Source organism: Passer montanus, unplaced genomic scaffold, assembly GCF_014805655.1.
Source record: "Passer montanus isolate IOZ18808 unplaced genomic scaffold, ASM1480565v1 scaffold53, whole genome shotgun sequence".
Classification (NCBI taxonomy): Eukaryota; Metazoa; Chordata; class Aves; order Passeriformes; family Passeridae; genus Passer; species Passer montanus.
The window spans coordinates 1,035,261-1,055,194 of record NW_024370263.1 but is presented as its reverse complement, the minus strand read 5'-3'; the positions used below and the strand labels follow the sequence as shown (position 1 = coordinate 1,055,194).

Here is a 19,934-nt window from a genome sequence, read left to right as displayed (position 1 = left end):
CAGCATCACCATTTCAACAGCAAGACACTCACTGTGTGCATTCATGCCTGCAGTGGGGAAATGAGTGAAAGAAAGATTAAACAACTACCCCTGTCATCTGACGATGAATCAGGAATGCCAAAATGTCCTGTTGGCTCCCAGTCATCATCTTTAATCACTATAAATACTCCCTCCCACTAAACATGACAAAACAGCAACAGATGTAATTAGAAAGTGTATAGAGGTTCAAAGCTTTTTCTACTGTGTAGCAGTCAATTGCTAAGTAGGAAGATGCATACATCTATGTGAAAGAAATGTTGTTGTATAACAGTCAAAAATACTTGAAGAGCTCACTTACCAACCACCATGAGTGTGAATTCAAAGCCCTTCTTCACAGATTTCCTGTGAACCTGGTTGGGCAGATTAGCAAACCCCACATAGCCTGCCGAGTCGGAAAACTGACAAGAAAACAAAGGTTGAATATAAATGAGATCCCTTTCCCCCTAAAAAGCTGAAAAAGAGTTTACTTGATTCTACACAATAATAGGGGTATATAAAGCACAAGGAAGAATAGAGAATGAAACCTTTTTTGCTGCAATAGCAAAGCAGACCTTAAAAAGGCTCATTTACCAAGCAGGCTGATATAAATAGAAATCAGATAAGTACCTTGAGCTATACAAACAAGTCTCCCCTTGGATAAAATCAAAATCTGCAAGCTTGCAAGAACACACTATTATTAATCTTAAGAAATAAATACAGCTCAATATAAAAAATTCTGTTCAAATTTGGTGTCTGCTGCTATTATCTTCTATAAAAATAATGCATATGCTCACAGGTAAAAAACAAGAACATTGTACTAATGGGGGATTACTGAGATACAATCACACAGAGATGTATCTTTTGCTGCTTAAGTTGTTCACCTATCTTCACAATCTCTGACTTCTAACACAAAAGCAGGAAAAAGAAACATGCCTGAAAAACTTATCAAAGAGATTTGGGCTATAAACAAGGCAGTCTGCTCCAACATCTGTTACCCACTGACTGAAAACCTAACAGGAGCCTAAATAAGAACTGCAGCCACCTGATTTAGGGACCTGTGGGCTACCTGGAACCAGATGTCTTCTTCACAGATGAGCTTATCATGAGAACAGGTTTTTTACAATGCCATACACTTCCAGTGGTGTGGGGGGATACAAGGTAAATCACTTAAAAGGTAATTATTTATTTGCTAAAAATCCTTTTAAAGCCCATCTGGATGGACAAAAACATTAGGAATGAAGATTTGTCACATGAAATTTCCTTAGGTTAAGGTACCATTTTAACTTTGTAAGCAGAGACTGAATGTCTGGTGAACAGCAGAAAGTCTATCACTAGGATCACATAAAACCTCTGTTTCTACTAAGCAGTTCCTTTTAAGAAACACATCTGAAGCAATAAGGTATCATTTATTCACAATTTTAGCATTTCAGTAGAACTATAAATGTTTTCAGAAGTTGAATAGATTCTAGACAAAATATTGGCTATGCAGCCATCTCTTTACCTTTACTTTTTCACCTGACTGAGACATGTTTCTTCACTTCAAGTTTCAGACACTGGAAGAAAAAAAGCCATAGTGCCATGTTAGCTGACTTGAAGATTACATTACTTTTAATTTTGAACTGATCAACTGCATATAATAATCACATTTTATTCTTGTAGAATGAAATGTCACATACTCAAAGATTACCAGAACAAACAAGCCATAATCAAAATGTCTTCCTTCTGAAATAAATCACAGGAGTACTTAATTTAAATACTTAAAAATTTCAAAACAGAAAAAATCCTTTAAAATGCAAAATATTAAAATTTAGTATCATAACAAACTTTCATCCATCCTGTCTTTGCAGAAGGATTGTACAGAGATAGGCGAATGTAATGCAAATGTTGTCCAAACATTACATTTGAGAATTATTACCACATCCAAAAATTCTCATGAGAACAGGACACCTACATGATTCCCAGGTAAGGGTCAGAACATAACATTATCTTCAGTGACTTCAAAGTGCTCTTGCTGAACAGGACACTGACTTGGCTAACCCACGCTGGACGCAAAATTCATGCCAGTGTGAAGGGCTATCAAAAGAGATTTGTTCTTTAGTTCCAGACACCCAGAACAGCTGGACTTTGGCAAGCCCTTATCTCTTTACTCAAGGATGTTAGCTGTGCTATAGATTAGTTATCAGGGCAAAAGCAAAGGCCTTTCATTTAGAGCAGCCCCAGAGTAGGGACAGGAAACGCAGAAGCGGCAGGAGCACTTCACAGCTTGGTTTGTTGACAATGCAGCTCTTGGCCTGGAAAAGTAGGGAAGTGACCTATGCAGGCACCTGTGTGTTCAGACCTTCCTGTTGGGTAGCAGGAGTCATTTTAGCAGGATACAGTCCAGTTTGTGACACTGGCAGTTTGACAGTCAAATCCTGGCAGAGTCCAAGCTCGGGACTGAAGGAAAAGTTGAAGTTAGCATAATTGCCACTTGGAGTTCTAAAGAAAACAGATCTTCAGCTCCCATGGTTTTTCATTTGCCCTGCAGCAGGCATTTAAAATCCTGGCAGCTGTGCAGGTACCACCTACCTTATAAGCAAGGAAAGCTGTTTTTTTCCCTCTTTCAACTACTTTTCCCCATACCCAGCTCATTTGTGTACTAACAAAAGCACAGTGCATCCATTGCCATGGAAAATAGGGAGGTCCTCATTCTAATCATCTGTCAGCCTTAACTGTGTATTCCTCAAAACATTCTGGAAAGCATCCCTTCAGAATGGCTTTGAAAACCAGAGCTTCTTTTCCTGTGACCAGTATGCAAAGGCTCATTCCAGCCTCCAGCCAATCATTGTCACAGATCCTTAAAGACACTCACAATCCCACTGAAGTAACTCTGTTGATATCTTGTTTCTAAGTTTGGAAACCTCTGTTGTCACCTTGTCAATAAAATTAGTAACATAGTTCAAGAGTTTAGAAAAGCTCGTAGTTACTGAGTGCCAATGTAGATATACCTGACCCATTTCTCACAGTAAGGCCAGAGAAGTCACCCAGGCCCTCTGTCCACAGATAAAGGAGAGACAGGGGAATGATTCAGGTTTCAATATGCACAGCAAATTCCCTACTTCTACTTTAAACTGACCATACAGTCACATCCATTGGAGCATTACTCAAGTTACTTGATTAAAAAGCACAAGAGTCAAAATTGCCATCAACTGATTATGACACATTCAGCTTCAAAGTTAGTCTGTTATCACATACAGAACTTTTTTTCATAAAATTATCTGCTCCACAAGTACAGCTTACAAAACCTGTTTCCTACAAGGCAAACCACATCACCTTGTGTCTTACTCTGACTGAAAAGTTGCTGTAGGCAAAGCAGCAGCCCAGCTGCTGTGATCACATCATGACTGCAGCTCACACTTCCAGTTAGCAATTTCCCAATGTCTTTTGTTGGAATAGAAATGTGCTAGCTAAGTTACCTCAACAACAACAAAAAACCCCAGAGAAACACCTGCTGTTCCACAACACTTAAGGTGCCTGGGTTCATTTGGGAGCTCAGTTGCTCAGCCTTGACACTTTGCAATTCCTAATACTGCCCTCATGAGGTTTCCTCGAAAATCATTCCACCAAACCTCCCCGGGTAATGTGCTGCCTTCCCAAAGCTCTACCACACAGTACAAATCAAAAGCTCAGAATGAACAAAATGCCACCCGTTAAATCCTCTCACAGCACCAAAAAGCACAGCACCTCAGCACTGCTCACAGGTGAGAGCTTGGTGCTGGAGCACTCCCTGTTGCACATCAGTGAGCACAGAAACCCACAGCGCTGGCTGCACACAGCTGACTCCAACATCAAACCAAGGTGAAGCTGAGTCTCTGACAACACTCTGGGGAGTTCACACACCTGGAAATTGTAGCATCTAATTTCTTATCAATTGTCCAGAACAAAATGGATAAAAAAAATCCCCACAACTAAGGCAAACCAGAGCAAGAACTGTATCTGTTCTGTTTTCTTTAGATTTTCAAAGTACTCTTTCAATCAGTATGAGATATGCAAAACAGCACATACAAAACAGTTCAAGGAGAAAGGAACAGATAAGATACATTTGCAACAACTTACAAAAAGCAGTGAAACTTTATCTGTAAATAATGCTGGGCTCTACTTAGCAGGCCCAGCAGAAAGAAAGGGACACTGTGCTACAGCATAGGAATGTTCAAATCTGGTTTTGAACAGCAGATAACACAACAAAGTTTCATTCTGGATTCCAATAAATTCCTATCCTGAACAATTTGATGCTGGCAATGTAAAGGAGCAAAGTGCCACTGAGTTCAGCTGCAGCTGGAACGTGCCATCCCACTGTCCTGTGCTAAGAGCAGTATTCCGGTGAGGGAGAAAGAGAGAGGAAGGAAAATGGGTCATTTCCTTTGTTCCTGTCAGGATGCAAGAAGTAAACTGTGAGGAACAGGCAGACTGGGAGCTTCTCAATAGGAACCAGCACAAAGAAAGCACTACAAACATGCACAAAGAGCGTGTCCATATAAGGATACCAGACAACATTTTCAAATAACCACTTCAGAGTGACCTTACAACCATCTCAGCAAGCAGAACAGCCCTCCTGATGTCTCAAATGAGGCTTCTTTCTTCCATCAGTGGCTATATAACTCAGATAGTTTTTTGGCAGTATTTAGTGGCCACAGACAGGAGTAAAGACTTGAACAGGTTTCCCAATGCTGGAAATGGTCTCAACAGCATCAGCATTCTGAAGTCACTTTTCAGACTTAAAGCAGACAGAAACACCAAGATATCCCAGTAAAACAGCAGTATTTGTGGTTTCTCACTAAAATAACTACAAAACCCAAGGAAGAAATATCAAATCTGAGTCACATCAATAATAATAGAAAAAACTGCATGATTCAGTGAATCACTGAGTTCTAACAAATGTATCCAGCACAGCCTGTTCTGTGTGCCATGCTTTGTTCCTGGCATGTCCTCACCTCTACTGTGGGAAACCTCCTCCAGATGAACAATCCCAAGTGACTTCATTTTTGCTCATTAGAAATAGGTATTACCAGTTGAAGGAATTCTCTTTTATACACTACCAATTCTGCTTTACTCTTATTCAGGAAAATGACTATATCACTTCCACCAAAGAAGGAATTTACAGAAAATGCAACAACCCAGATGTGACTTTTGCAGACAGACCACGCTAAGTGTGAGCCACTGCTCTGGCTTGGAACTGATGTTCAGAGTTCATAAGTTCTACAGACTTCCTTCTGGGATTGTATGTGAATCAAGGAAACTGCACAGGGAATACTACTGGGAAGGCATCAACATTTGAGACATGCCTGTGACTCAACAGCACACATATGCACAGCAGAAGGAACACAAGAGTTCAACCATCTGTATGAGCACTATTCTTAAAAGGTCAAGAAAAAGCAACACATGAACCTAAGGCTCTAATCTTAAATATTTTATTTAAATCTCCATTTCAATGCTAACACATGACTCTAAACAACTTCCTTTCATAGTGTTTTATCAGTGAGAACAGCTATTTGAAATGCACAAAGGAGGCAGTGATACCATGCCAGTTTTAGGGATGATGTTTCCATGCAAGCAGCGTTTGACAGTATTTTTGCCGAGTTACTGTGTCAAAAAGCACTGTTAAACAGACCTATAATTGTGAAAAACAGGAGGTTTTTTTTTTTTAATTAAAAAGATAAACATATTACTCGATTACTCATCAGGAAATAGGCAGCTCTGCCTCACACCCTCAGAACTCAAGTATAACTGTGTACATACTGCCAACGCACAGCAAACTGGTACGTTTGTGTTTAAATCATTTCCAAGTCATGCTTAAGTCTCACGATACCATGAAGTCTCTGACCTACGAGCAGTAATTAACGACAAAAAGAGCAAAGCTGGGGTTGGGTGCTGTCCCCGCTCCAGTGCCCCGCCGCACCCCCGGCCCCGGCAGCCGCACCGCCCCGGTGGGTGCCGCAATTTTAAAAGCATCCGAGGAATGCCTGGTGGAGACAGCACTTCCTGCTCCATCCCCTCCTGCATCTCCGGCTGCCCCAGCAGCGCGGGCCCGTCCGCATCTCAAATTAATCCCGCCTTGCTTTAAAAACACATCAAGGTGAGCCCGAAACGGCCCCACCGCGGCGTCCCGGGGCTCCTGCCGCGGCTGCACCTCTCCCGTCCCCACACAGCGGCTGCACAGCCCTGCCCGCACACGGCGGCGGGGGCCGAGGCTGTGCCCGGCACGGGGAGCCGCTGCAGCGCCGCGGGGGCGGCGGCGCCGCCGGACCGGGGACGCGGCCCCTTCCCCGCGCTCACCTGAGGCCGCGGCCGCTCCCGCCGCCAGGCCGCGATCCGCCGCTCCGCCCCGCAGCCCTCCCGCATCCCAGCAGCCACCGCGGCGGAGCGCCCGCCTACCCCGCGCCACTCTATGGTCCGCGCCCTGCCGGAGACAGCGGCGAGAGGCGGCCCCGGGAGCAGCGAGAGGAGGGACAGAGCGTCCCCCGCCCGCCCCACGGCGCGCGGCCATGGCGGCCCGCGGGCCGGGGCCGCTGCCGAACCGTGTTCACAAGTGCCGCATCTACACGGAACGGTTTGGTTTTGTTTGCCACCCAAACATCGTTGAGTTTTGGGATTGCTCCATTTACAGCGGGTTTATCGATACTCCTCAGTGGTAAACATGGCTGGTGTGATAGCCGGGGGGAAATGCAGCTTAAACTTCGTGCTGTTTGACTGTAATGCAGTGTAGCACCAGCCTGGCTGGTTTGCAGATGCTCGTTCACACCAGAAGCAAATTCCTCTCCCGAACATTGTACAAAGAATCCCCGGTGTTTGTTCACTTACACTGTCCCCTCCCGTCAGGCTCTCCCTCTGCTCTGTGCGAGCCTCGGCCGCTGTCACCGCGGCAGGGCCGGGCGGGATTGCCCGGTGGGATTGCCCGGGTGGGATTGCCCGGGTGGGATTGCCCGGGGGGGATTGCCGGGTGGGATTGCCCGGGTGAGATGTCCGGCTGGGATTGCCCGGGTGGGATTGCCTGGTGGGATTGCCTGGTGGGATTGCCCGGGTGGGATTCCCTGGGTGGGATTGCCCGGGTGGGATTGCCCGGGTGAGATGTCCGGCTGGGATTGCCCGGCTGGGATTCCCTGGTGGGATTCTCCGGGTGAGATGCCCGGGTGGGATTGCCCGCTGGGATTCCCTGGTGGGATGCCCGGGTGGGATTGCCCGGGCGGGATTCCCTGGGTGGGATTGCCCGGTGGGATTGCCCGGGTGAGATGCCCGGCTGGGATTGCCCTGCGAGCCCTCGGAGGTGTCAGGGACTCCAGCAGGAGTGTCAGTGATTCCCACAGTTAGATTACAGACACAGATCACTTTCTCATGGGGAAACATTGTTACATTGCCCAAACTCTAAACCCAACACTGTCAAAACTAAAATACATTTTAGCTGAAGTACTGGAAAAGCTTTTTCCAACCTTCCAGCTTCAAGAACTGTGCTCAGGAAAGTTCCTGGACATCTATCCACACATTTTGAGAGGACAGTTTGTGTATGTGACCCACCAACAAATCTTTTGACTTAAAATTCTGAATACCAAGAAGCACATTTCTGTTATGTCTGCATTGCCATCCATTAAGCAAACAGGGTTGCAGCTTTCAACAGGAAAATCTGGAAATGAAACAAATGCTGCTGAAGGCAGACTGGCATTATCTGCAATTCACATTGTGCTCATATTATCAACTGAGCATTGATGGGATCTGAGTAAGAACAAGATAAAAGCCAGTGAAAGCACAAGCAAGCTCCATTTCCTAGGACAAAATGTGATGTTATAACTCAAAGTTCTGATTCACACTTCCTTCCTGGAGGAGTTAAAAGATGGCATTTCAGTCTTCCTTAGACATTAAGGTTTTATTTTAAATTATTCCATGGATTTCCATATAGGTGTTTTATACTATCACCATAGAAACAACTGTGGCAGTTTTTCTTTCACTAAATTAGAACACTGTGGTGGACACAAGATTTTGCACACATGCACTGCTATTACAAACAGCTGCTTAGTATCTGAAGAAATTGTAAGAAACTGGCACAGACGATGCCAAGCTACAGACTGCCATCAACACAGAGACAGGTGGAAGCTAGTGCTTTCCCATGACTGTCCCTTTCCTTTGGTAGGATTTAGTGCAAGGGGTGAAAGAGTCTCCAGAAATTTCAAATCCTTTGCTATCGAGGCAATGATTTTCCCAAGTCATGGCTGAATCGGACCGCTGACCAATTGTCACACAAAATGTTCAGGGAAGCCACAACCCTTCCAAAGAAGTCCCAGAAAGTGATGTAAGGAAGGGCACCTGGGGTGAGAGCAGAGGTCAGTCCTAGCAGTGCCCTCCCTCTGCAGTGCCCAGGAGCAGATGCTAAGGAAAAGATAAAAGCAGCACCGTGCCTGTGTATCCTCCCAGATTCCAGCCATCTGCAGCTCAGCAGCTTCCTGAGCCAGAAGTTTTATCTTGATGGTTCTCTCTTCCATGAATTTTTCTTCTTGCTTTTTGAACCCATCCCAACTTCTGGCATTAAAGAGCATCCTGTGACAATGAGTGTTACTCGCTTGATGAAAATGTACTTTTGTTACCTTTGAAACCTGTTATGAGACTGGTTATGAAAGTGCAGTTCCCAGGCAATAGAACTGGAATTGTTTTGGGTGTGTGGCTGAGAAATGCTGCACTGCAGACACCTACAGCAAATGCAGCCCCCCCAAACACATGCTGCATGTTTTTTATTTTTCACACCAATATTAGCAGAGGTGCAAGCAGAAGTGCTTGTACTGAGGAACACTGGTTAAATAGTCTAGAAATGTTCATGCTGTGAACAGCAGCCTGACTGTGAATCACTCATTCCCAGAATTACTATTTTTGAAAGAATTTTGTTTCGTTTTTCCCTTGGAAGTTCCAATGCTTTTTCTTGAAGTTCCTGATACATCAGGGTTTACATTATCAAAAGCACAAAAGTGCTTCCTTGAATTCAAATCTTAACTTTGTGTAGAGTCACATCTTGGTAAATCAGAAATACCTCATACATTCAGCAAAACACATCATGTGTCTTTTGTTCCAGTTCTTACCAGAGAAAATGGTGATACTGATTATAAGAAAATAAATACAGCCATAAACTGAAACCTAAATGGAGTTTTAATAGGTAAACCAACTCCACATTCCTCAGCATTAGTTTCCTTAAGATATGCTGCATAAAACAGTTTTTATTTTTCAGTTGTGAGATCCCTTTTAACTTAATTTTATTTCAGTGAAGTCTTTTCCTCACATAGATGAATGTTTGGGTTTGAGCCTAAAATTCTGTGTGATTGCTGTAATTAATGGCTGCACTATAAAATCATCGAATCATGGTCATATTGACTCAGGACTGTAAGACACTGAGCATCTTGAACTCTCCCAAATCTCTCTGCAGATAAAATTGCCCATGGGCTGATTAAACAACTTAATCATGTACATAAATCCTTTTATTTTCCATAAGATTTCAGTTTGTGTTTGATTCAAAGTATTTGTGTATGCTTTGCCAAGTTACAGTACAGTACATGGCTCCAGATCCAAACCTTTTAGGAATAAATCTGCTGCACACTGTGGGTGACATCCTCTTTTAAAGGATTAGGAGAGAAAAAAAAAAACTTTTAATGTAGCTGGTGGGAATGTCAGATCAAGTAATTTAGATATTCCCTGGGTTAATTTGTAGGATTTGGGTGTGCTGAAAGACAGAAATTTAGGGGTGAAGTTCCCATTGATTTGATCAAAATACTCTTTTGTGTAGGGCTTTGTCTGTGTAGTCACCAATGGGATAAACCATTCTAACATCTCAAATTTCCTCATTTTTGCAGACATGCTGCATCAGGAATCAGAACTTTCAGGTCCATGAAAGCTGTTGTCACTGATGAGCTCTTCTGAGACCTACAGCTCAGAGCTGGAGCCTGGGCAGGGTAGGAACAGGAAGCCACTATCTGTCCATGCACCAGGATTTACAGACACAAGCTGCTTTACAAGAAAATCTGCAACAGATAAGTATTTTCCCTTGCTGCAAAGAACGTCCAAGCCTCATTTTCAGTGACACACTACAGGAAATGAAGATTATATTTGATTTATAGTAGTCTCAGAGGAACAGAAGTGTTTCTTTTGCATTTACCAGCACATACAAGCCCTCTTTTTCAAGATGCTACTTATGGCAATAAAGAAGCAATAAGAAAAGCCTACAAATATTCTCCAGTATAAGAGACATTTTGCATCTTTCCAGCAATAACAGTCACCCTTTCCTCTTACTGGAAACAAAATTCCCTTTAGGAAGGAAGTCAGGATTGACCAAGCAGATGTGCGTTATTCCCGAAAGCAGAGCTTGCCCCAGATGTGGTGGGGCTGCACTGCTGAGAAGAGGTGTCCCAAACCCCCCACATCTTCTCAGCAATGCACAAATCTTCAGACAAGAGATAAATGTAGTGTGTTTCCCATCACTAACCCTGAATAGTTTTCAGTAACTTCATGGTCATGTGTTTACTAATTACTTTCAACATCTGCAATGTATATTTAAAACAATGGCATTTGTCCTGGCTGACGCTGCTCTTTACAAAGTGACATCTCATCTGATTTCCCAAGAATTACATGGGAAAGAGATCTACCAGGGTCCTGGTACACCACAATCTGTGGAAGGAGGCTAACTCTGGAAAAGGACAAAATTAAACTATAGTTCTCCTGAAGGAAACATGATGTAGAATGGACCATTAGGCATGAAACAATGTGGATTTCCTATAGCTTCCCCCCATCCTGCCTATCCAAGCTTTAATATGTTATGTTCTCAAGATCTGTCCATAGCATTAAAGAGAACTATTTAAAGTGGCATGGCCTAAGCACATATTCAGTGAGATCTTCTGATGAGTGGGATAATCAAACTCATCTACATGACATTTTAAACTTTGGGAAAGGGCCTCCATTGCCCATATTTACTGCCCTGGAACACCATTAACATGGGGTTACGGCTGTCTAGTGACACCACAGTGTTCTCTGCAAAGCTAAATCCAGAAAAGAAGGTGCTGAAGGGTTGAGTGCTCAGCAGCTCACCAGTGCAGCCCAGCTGGTCCTGACTGAGCTGACTGGAAATGTTCTCTGCAGGGCATGCTTTAACAGAGAGACATGAAAATCAATTCCAACACTGGGAAGTTGTGAATCCTGCTCCAGAAGTTTATGTGCATAGAAATTCAAGAGGGGGGATGTGGAACTTAGTTCTAATGATGGTTTACCACTATTGTTTTCCTCATTCAATGAGGAAAGTACCTGTAACACTGTCTCAGCATTCCCACCATGTGTAGTCCTGGCTGCACCAGGGCAGAGTGTGTGTGGAAAGAGTAGAGCCTGATACAGGGCTAGAGCCACTGAGTCTGGAAAGGAATCTGCAGCAGCAAATAATGAAGGCTGGAAGCACATTTATAACTTCTTTCAGTGTTTTTCCAGCTACATATATCCATTTCCTTCCTTTCTTTTACCTGAGTTTAGTCACATCACCACTGGGAGGGAACAGGGCATCCATTTCTCAATCCTGAGGGCCAGCAGCAATGCTTGAACTAAAAAAAGTGTTGGATTGTGCATCATTAGCATCAGCCACTGAGAACACTAATTGTTCTTGCAAAATTCTGGTCTGATTTTGTTTTTGCTCAAAAGATGATCTAAGAGAAGAAGTGGCAATTTCATGTTAACCACTTCAGCTCGTTTCTGAAATAACTGATCCTGAAATAAATCCTGTGGTGAAATTGAGCACTTTCATTTTGTAATAACCTGCTCATTTGACAAGAACTCATTTCCTATGTGCCAGTCTTGTGATGTGTTACACTGAAGACACGTTGGCACTGCTGACACACAAGAACTTCCTGGAACCTTATCCTAGTATGGAATCTCTTCTGTTGGGAAATTCTTTTGCATTTTAAAGGAAAATTCAGAAAGAAATAATCTTCTCTGAGAAACCTCAGGCTTTCTAAATAAAGAACAGCCTTTGCCTAACCCCTCTGTGTTTGTAAATCTCCCTGCCTTTATTTCAGCACTAATTAGAATACAAAATATGGCACAAAATCAATCTCTAATAGGATTCCTAATTCTTCACCTTTGCTTATGTCTGATCCAAAAGTTATGGTAAGCTGTCTCGAGATCATTGAGCTTTTAATTAATCTTTTGACTCATACTCCATCTTATTCACACAAACAATACGAGGTTTGTGCATAAGATTGATCCCAAATGTCATTTTCCCCTCTGTCTTCCAGATGCTTAATATTATAGGGGTTAGAAAGAGCAGAAGCACTTAGGTAAGGGACACTCCACAAATTATAAACCAAGTGTGCTCTGCACACTACGTTTCAGGTCCCCAAAGGCAAATCTATCCAAACATTGCTGTGGGAGGCCTGGGGCTGAGCAAAGCCCTGGCAAGGCTGGAGGGGCTGGGCACAGCAGCTCTGTGCCATGGGACGGGGTTCATGCACCAGCACAAGCAATGCTGGTGAGAGCCTGGACCCCCCATTAGCAGCCCTCCCAGTAACTCTGTGCCTGGTGTTTGTCCTGATTGTCAGGAAAGGAGCAAAAACACAATCACCTCTAATCCCAGAGCCCCTCTTGCTATAGTATGGCTCCTGTGCAATTGTTCTCAGCTTGAATACCACTTCCGCCCATTTTCACAGGCTGTAAAGCCCCCCTAAGTATCCCCTTAGAATAATTTAATTAATACATAGCTGAAGCAGAAATAGATGTAATGACAGGAATGGTCATTTGTTAAACAGCTACTTTGCTGTAAGAGCATCATGCCTTTCAGTTTAAAGGAATTCAGACCTTTCCAGCGAGGGTTTAACTTAAAAGGAGGGATTTTCTTTACTTAACACCCCAAATAAAACATCATGCTGATTTGTATTTCCTTTTAAGAAAGTAGAACCTTTTCATTTCTGGGAGTTTCATTTCCAGTGTTTTGACATTAACACCATCAGAAACCACACCATGCTGAAGCTGCTGTGTCAGTCAAGACAGCAGTAAGTCAAGTAAGCAAACCTGTGAGCACCTTGCACCGGTGGTCTCATTAAAGGTAGCCTGTGCAACAAACTTTTAGGATCAAGGAATAAAGTAATTAAAAATGGAGGTTGTTGCCAGTAACCAGGATAAAAGCTAATATCTGGGGTTATGAAAAGAAACAGACAAAAGTGAAATACCAGGAATGGAAATGCCTCTAAGCAGAAAGGTTCTGTTGCCCTGTGATTATTAAGCATGAATTTCCCAAGAGAAATAATTGCCTTGGATTAAGTGATTTGTAGGAATCTGTTGCTGGGTTACAGGTAGCAAAGGAAGGTGGGCTGAGGCTTGCAGAGGTAAAACAAGCCATGGGCTGGTTTCCCTTCTCAGCCCAATGACCCAGGCAGCTGCACTGGCCCCTTGAGTGCCTCCCAGCCAGCACAGGAGCACACACAGGCCGTGTATGGAAGGAAACTCAGAGTTCCGTGCTCCCGGGCAAGTGGCAAGGGTGGGGCTTTCCTGTGCTTATGGGCTAAGATAACTGGCATTTCTCCCCCCTTTCTTAATTGTTCTTCTGTGCTGTTTTCTATATAATCATTATTATCATCATAAATACAGATGTTATTCAGTTTCAGACTGTGATCTGGGTTTCTTCCTGTTCACCTCTGAGATATCTCTGTCTCTGTGGATGGATTTTTTGCACATTCTCCTCTCCCTGACACCAGGGACTCTTCTGAGTGATTGTAAGCAGCCCCAGTTTGACAAACTGCACAGCCCCAGTCACACATTCCTCCTGGACTTGCACACTGGAATTTGCAGTTTTGAATAATTGAAGTAAACTGTATGTATTTTATATACAACTGGAAGAGGAGATAAATCCTCTGAGCTCTGTTTACCAGGCATTCTTTGTTAGGAAGACATTTTCCATGCTAGAATAGTTTACAGCTCCTCAGGAAGAGATAATCAAAAGGCTGCAGTCATCACGTGTCCGCATGTCCAACTTCATGATGGCCCACAAGCTCCTGATATTCTTGTACTTCTTTTTTTGGGTGTCTTGTGGCTATTTGGGTATTTTGCGGCTAAAATTCATCTTCTGGTTATTAAAAAAAGGAAGTGAAAGGCCTTATTCAGTGTGCTGTGACTTTGTTGTCATCCTCCTGTTACTACACTGGGGTCCTCTGCTGAAGTCACCTGTCAGGAGGTGCGCAGGGCATTGCTCTGTTACTTCAGCCATCACATCCTCAGCTGGCAATCCATGTGATTCCTTTAACTTTTGCTTATTCTTTCTTCTGCTGCTTCTTCCTCACATGTGCACTTTTCCATTCATGCTGCATTCATATCAGTCTTAAGATTTGGATCACAAACCTCTGCATGCCACAAGATGTGCTGTGCATTTTTGTACAACAGAGAAAACCACTTATCCAGGGGGAGGAAATGTGTTCATTTCAACTCTGCAATCTCCTCTACACTGGAAGGACACTTTGGGCTAACTGAAACTAAATCTAGTCAGACCAATTCAAAAGTTGCAGTGAATATAACTTTCAATTTTGTCTAACACATTTAAACCTACTGCAATCAAAAAGCCCTTCTCAAGACCCCCAGTGCAAAGCCACTGGGGCACAGCCCCTTGTGCGTTCTGTGAGGCAGCTGATGAGGTCTGTCCTCTTTCTCCAGCTGCTGTAACTGCAGCATTCACACCACAACACTCCCTGCATCTGCCAGCTTTGGGGGGCTGAGACCAGCTGCTGGCTGCAGGGGCTGAACCAAGGCTACTTTGCAAGAACAATCCAGGACACCAGTGGTCCATGAAGAGACTGTAGCAATTACATTTGCCCGGCCTGATGATAAAATCCCTTGCAAATACAGCAATTTTGACATGGGCATTTAACTCCTTAACCTATCATAAAGATTCAACAGTACTGGAACAATTGAAACAATAAAGTCCAGTTTGGAATCTTTGTGAAAACATGTTTAAATTGTATACCTTGCTCTTGGCTTCAGAAGCAAACAGTCTCATCCCTGGTGTAAGCTAAGAGCAGTTATTTTTCCTGGACCTATCTAAGAATCTGCCTACTGGTACTGACAGGTGACATGCAGATCCCATATCCAAGGCTCTTCTATTTTCTGGGTGGCTCCTAAGCGTTTGACGCCGTTTTTTTAATATTTGCCTGACACAGTGTGCAGGAGGGAGCTGTGCCTCTCCATCAGTGCTTAGACTTGTGAAAAATTATCAATTAGACTCCAGATAGATAACCAGAACTTTCACACTGCTGGGTGCCTGTATTGGCAAGACCTCTCCGAAGGTCTGGCTGCGGACTTTATCAGTAAATAGGAAATTCACAGATAACGGCACTAAAAGGAATTTGAGCAGCCGAAATCCGAGACGAGATGCCTCCCGCCCCACGCTTAACTCGGGACGGGCAGCGTCCCTGCGAGCTCCTCCCGGAGCGGGGTGCCGGGGAGAGCAGAGCGAAGTTTCCCGGCTCCGGTGGGGACCCCCGAGCAGGAGGGAGGGCCGGACACCGCCCCCGGCCCCGGCCCGCGGCGGGCGGTGCTGCTGCCCGGCGGGGCAGGGCCGGGCGGGCCGGGGGCGGAGGGCGGGCGCCCCGCGGCTCCTCATATAGCCCTGCCCGCGGCCGCGGCGCTCAGAGCCGGCTCGGCAGCGCCCGGGGCAGCGCAGCGGAGCCGCCGCGCCTTCCTTCCTGCGGAGCCCGTGGGACAGCGCTGGCAGCACCATGACTTCGGCGGCGGTGGAAATCTTGGGGCTGGGACTGGGCGTCCTGGGCTGGGTGGGGGTGATCCTGGCCTGCGGGTTGCCCATGTGGCAGGTGTCGGCCTTCATCGACGTGAACATCGTGGTGGCGCAGACCATCTGGGAAGGGCTGTGGATGAACTGCGTGGTGCAGAGCACGGGGCAGATGCAGTGCAAGGTGTACGACTCCATCCTGGCGCTGCCGCCCGAGGTGCAGGCGGGCCGGGCGCTCACCGTCATCGTGGCACTGCTGGGGCTGGTGGCGCTGATGGTGACCGTGGTGGGCGCGCAGTGCACCAACTGCATCCGGCCCGGCAAGATGAAGTCCCGCATCGTGATCGCCGGCGGGGCCATCTACATCCTCTGCGGGGTCCTGGTCCTCATCCCGCTCTGCTGGTTCGCCAACATCGTCATCAGCGACTTCTACGACCCCACCGTGCCGTCGTCCCAGAAGCGGGAGATGGGGGCCGCGCTCTACATCGGCTGGGCGGCCACGGCCCTGCTGCTCTTCGGGGGCTGCCTCATCTGCTGCTGCTCCTGCTCCCAGCGCGACGAGACCTCCTTCCCCGTCAAGTACTCGGCGCCGCGGCGGCCCACGTCCAACGGCGAGTACGACAAGAAGAATTACGTCTGAGCGGGGCTGGCCCGCTCCGCCGCCCCGCGGGGCACGGACAGACGGCTGCGGGCCGGGAGCGTCTGCGGGGAGCTCCAGCGCTCCCCTGCCTGGAGGCTTTTCTTAACGGGGACCCCCGTGAAGCGGCGGCCCTAGGCAGGGCAGCGCCCCGCTGCCCTCCAGCCCGGCTCCCCGGCGGGTCCGGCCGCTCCGCTGCGGGCAGCGCCGCGCTCGGCGCCGCCGGCTCCCGGTACTGACCGACGGCGCTGCCGGCCGAGCGAAGCCCTCCGCGGCCGCCCAGAGCAGGCGAACCAGCGTCTCCGCGGCCCAGGGCGGCCGGGAGAACCGAGGAGCCCCGACGAGTCACGGCGGCCTTTACCGGGACGCCCCGTCCGGGCTCCGCCGCCAGCCCGCCTGGCTCCCGCCGCAGGCCCCGACCGTGCCCCGGCCTTACCGTGACTCTTGTGAGTACTTTGCCGCCCGCTGTCGCTGCCGGTGCCTCGGGGCACCGCCTGCCTGCTGGGACCGGCGTCAGGTGCGTACCGGAGCCGAGGAGCAGCTTCCCATCTTCATCTCTTCCCGAAAGGCTGCATCGGGCAGTTCCCGCTCGGACTGATAAGGGGGGGTTTGATCTATTCGGGCAATTAAAATAGGGATCCTGTCCAAAGCATGACACTAACCTTGGTCCTTAAGCAGTAACTCTGTGGAGAAAGTTCTTTGACTTTCCTCAGTTGTTTCAGTCCCTCAGTGAAGCGTATTGGTCTGTGTGTATTTGAAACTTCGAAAGAGATTTCAGGTAGTTGCTGTCCTTTAGTGGAGCACAAATCAGATACCGCTAGGTTGTCTCTTGAGGTTCTTCATCTCTTCTTCAGCTTATGCTCTGTTTTTACTTGAATATGAACTCATTGCCAGAATTATTCAAGGTCTAGATTAAGAAATCTAGGAGATCACTGTATGTCCTGGCTCCAGCAGGGCCTCTGCTCCTCTCATCTGCACTACAGGAGATTGAAAAGATAAAAATCGCCCCAGATACTGATGGTTGGGGGGAATGATGTCTTTGTGGCCTTCTTGCCAAGCTCTGCTTGCTGCCAGTTTTGAAATGTGTGTTCAGTTGGACGTGAGCTTGGTTGGCTCCCCACCATGGTTTTGTTAACACGTGCTTTCCTTCATTTACCAAATCAAGCAAAAAATTGCTAGAAGAATTTTACCAAAAATATCTTGACTGAGACTTTACGCCAGGTGATCAGTTGTGAAGTCATGAGTGTCACAGCTCTCAGCTCCTCTGCAATGCCCTAGTAACACTCTGCAGGAAGGAAGATGCTTTGGGCAACATAACTAATTTTCCTGAGGTCAACACCTCCTGAACTTCACCACAGTCTGAAATACTAGCTTACACTTTTTCATTTTACACTGCAGAGACAAACTTTGTTAAGGAAGGGGGTTAAGGGGATGGTGTGATACTCCTCCAATCTAATTACTTGTAAATCCACACAGGATTATGCTACTGACTATGGCAGCATCTGCACTGCCATAAGGAGATTTCTGCCAAGAGTTAGGGAGGAAAAGTGCTGTTTATACTCCTCAGAGATCAAGCCTACAGCCTCATAGGTCCTTACCATCATGTAGCAATACAGTGCACACCTGACCTGAGCATTAACTCTTACAGCTTTCTGGTAGCACCAAACTTATTGACAAACCATAGCTGGGGTCTGACAGATTTACATTGACTCTGTTCTTGCCTTAGAAAACTTAAAACCCTGGAAGTATCAGCAATTCATAAACTGGAATGAGAGACTAAAGCCCCTGCAAATTTTGATGTTGAATATTGATCACCTTTTTGAAGAAAACTGCTTTTGTTTTTTAAACACATAAATAGCAGGATCTGAGCTCATCAGAGAATACAAAAGCAGAGCAACACAGCTATTTGTGCTTTATAAAGAGGTGCAGTTCTAATACTGTCTCCATTTAAATAAAAGCTGTAATATTGTTTTTATTATGTGATATGTAATTTTGGTACAAGAGTGAAATATTCTGTATTTCATCATTACAACTTTTTGAAAACAGTGTAACCTTGTAAACTGTATATGTATTTAAATGCATATATTTTGCAAGAAATCTACCAAAGTTGGCTTGTTATATGGTTTGGTGATTTTATTTCATGACTACTTTACTTTAAATTGTAACATCCAACTGTATTTGTCACTCAGCCTCACTCAGCTCTCTGGTGTCTAGCTAACAAGTCCACAGATATTAGCCCAAATCCTGGACCTCACTCACTTTTGTCTCAAGTTAAAGAACTAAACTCCACTGACAAACTGTCTGCACATCTCTGAACAGCAGAGGCTTCAGAAGTGCTGTGGAATTCGAGGGTCTGACCAAAAGATGAAATATTTCTGGACAATGCATTACTAGCATTTCAAATCAAAACTGGTGTCTTTGGGAGAGGGAGGGGAAACCCATGCCTTAAAAGGGAATTTCAACAAGCCAAATTTCTTGTATTGAGGCAGGGCTGGATCCTCTTATAACCAAAATCTGAAAAAAATTCACAGAAAGATCCCAGTGCTAACTGTGCATCATCCTACCAAAACTGTAACTTGTGGCTGAGATCAGTGGGGCAGCACCCAACAATACTTGCAGGAAGTGGAGCCCATTTAAAAAATATTTTTATATTTAATCTCATCCTTCAGTATCCTTAGTTGTTGCTGTGCTTTGAAAGATAACCTGAGAGAATGCTGATACTGATGTCATTGGCTTCAGGGTAAAAGTCTAAGTTGGTTTCTGTTATGATTCGTTTTCTAAGAACAAAGACCTAGTCCTGAACTTAAAGCCTTGGAAGTGCTCAGGATCAGGCCTGAACCTCATCCCAATGAAAAGATAAATCTGTAGCACTTGTTTACTATTTTTATTTTGTATTTATGATTTCGCATAAAAATAAAAACGTGCAAACCAAGCCCCGAACAGGGTCACTGTGTTTTGTGAAAGCCACTGGATTTTTTGTGCTCAGGAAGGTGGGTGTGATATTGGTGCCCAGAGGGAAATTACCTGGGCTACCTTTGGGGAGGAGAGCTGGGTCACCTCTGTGGAAGAAGGAAGGGCAGAGCAGGCAGATCTCAGCTCTCCACTGAAGCCTCAGACAAAAGAGAGCCAGTAGCAGCAGCTGGTCTTGTGATGTGAGCACATTAGGAAGTGGAGTGTGAGTCCCAGCTATTTTGGGAACAGCTCTAAGCATGAAGCTTTTAAAGCTTTCAATTTTTTTAGTTTAAACTAAAAGGAAAAAAATCCTTCTGCTTGGATCAGCCCCAGCCTGACCTGATACCCTAATTGTTTCTGCCAACCATTTCTTTTTCTGGAAAAATGCATTCAAGCTGGGGAAAAACATTTTCACAGATACAGTAGAACAGAACCTAAAAAAAAAAAAAAACAAAAAAACCAACAAAAAACCACCCAAACCCAAAAAAAACTGGCGGGGAAAAACATTTTCACAGATACAGTAGAACAGAACCTAAAAAAAAAAAAACCCAACAAAAAACCACCCAAACCCAA

The 19,934-nt window shown here is 45.4% G+C and overlaps 2 protein-coding genes and 1 long non-coding RNA gene across 5 annotated transcripts in view; 2 read left to right on the top strand and 1 right to left on the bottom strand.

Annotated features, from left to right (window-relative positions):
- LOC120509655 (septin-2) overlaps positions 1-6,410 on the bottom strand; it is a 34,809-nt gene extending 28,399 nt beyond the window's left edge. For 2 of the 3 annotated variants that reach the window (XM_039724580.1, XM_039724579.1), the window contains exons 1-3: positions 6,331-6,410; positions 1,520-1,571; positions 338-437 (exon numbers count right to left, since the gene is read on the bottom strand). In XM_039724580.1, coding sequence (XP_039580514.1) covers positions 338-437; positions 1,520-1,546 — 127 coding nt within the window. In that variant the 5' untranslated portion in view covers positions 1,547-1,571; positions 6,331-6,410. Of the gene's footprint in view, positions 1-337; positions 438-1,519; positions 1,572-5,579; positions 5,604-6,330 lie in introns of those variants that run through there. The other variant, XM_039724581.1, reaches the window with a different exon arrangement.
- A 40-nt stretch (positions 6,411-6,450) lies between these two features.
- LOC120509658 lies at positions 6,451-11,796 on the top strand. Its single transcript, XR_005629313.1, has 2 exons — positions 6,451-6,685; positions 9,879-11,796. It is a non-coding gene; the product is annotated as an uncharacterized LOC120509658 (long non-coding RNA).
- A 3,875-nt stretch (positions 11,797-15,671) lies between these two features.
- CLDN5 (claudin 5) lies at positions 15,672-19,349 on the top strand. The gene has a single exon (XM_039724483.1). The coding sequence runs from the start codon at positions 15,762-15,764 to the stop codon at positions 16,410-16,412; it is 651 nt and encodes a 216-aa protein (XP_039580417.1). The 5' UTR covers positions 15,672-15,761; the 3' UTR covers positions 16,413-19,349.
- Positions 19,350-19,934: the final 585 nt, after the last annotated feature.

Coding starts and splice junctions, on each gene's coding strand:
- CLDN5 (XM_039724483.1), top strand. CDS start 15,762: ATGACTTCGGCGGCGGTGGAAATCTTGGGGCTGGGACTGGGCGTCCTG.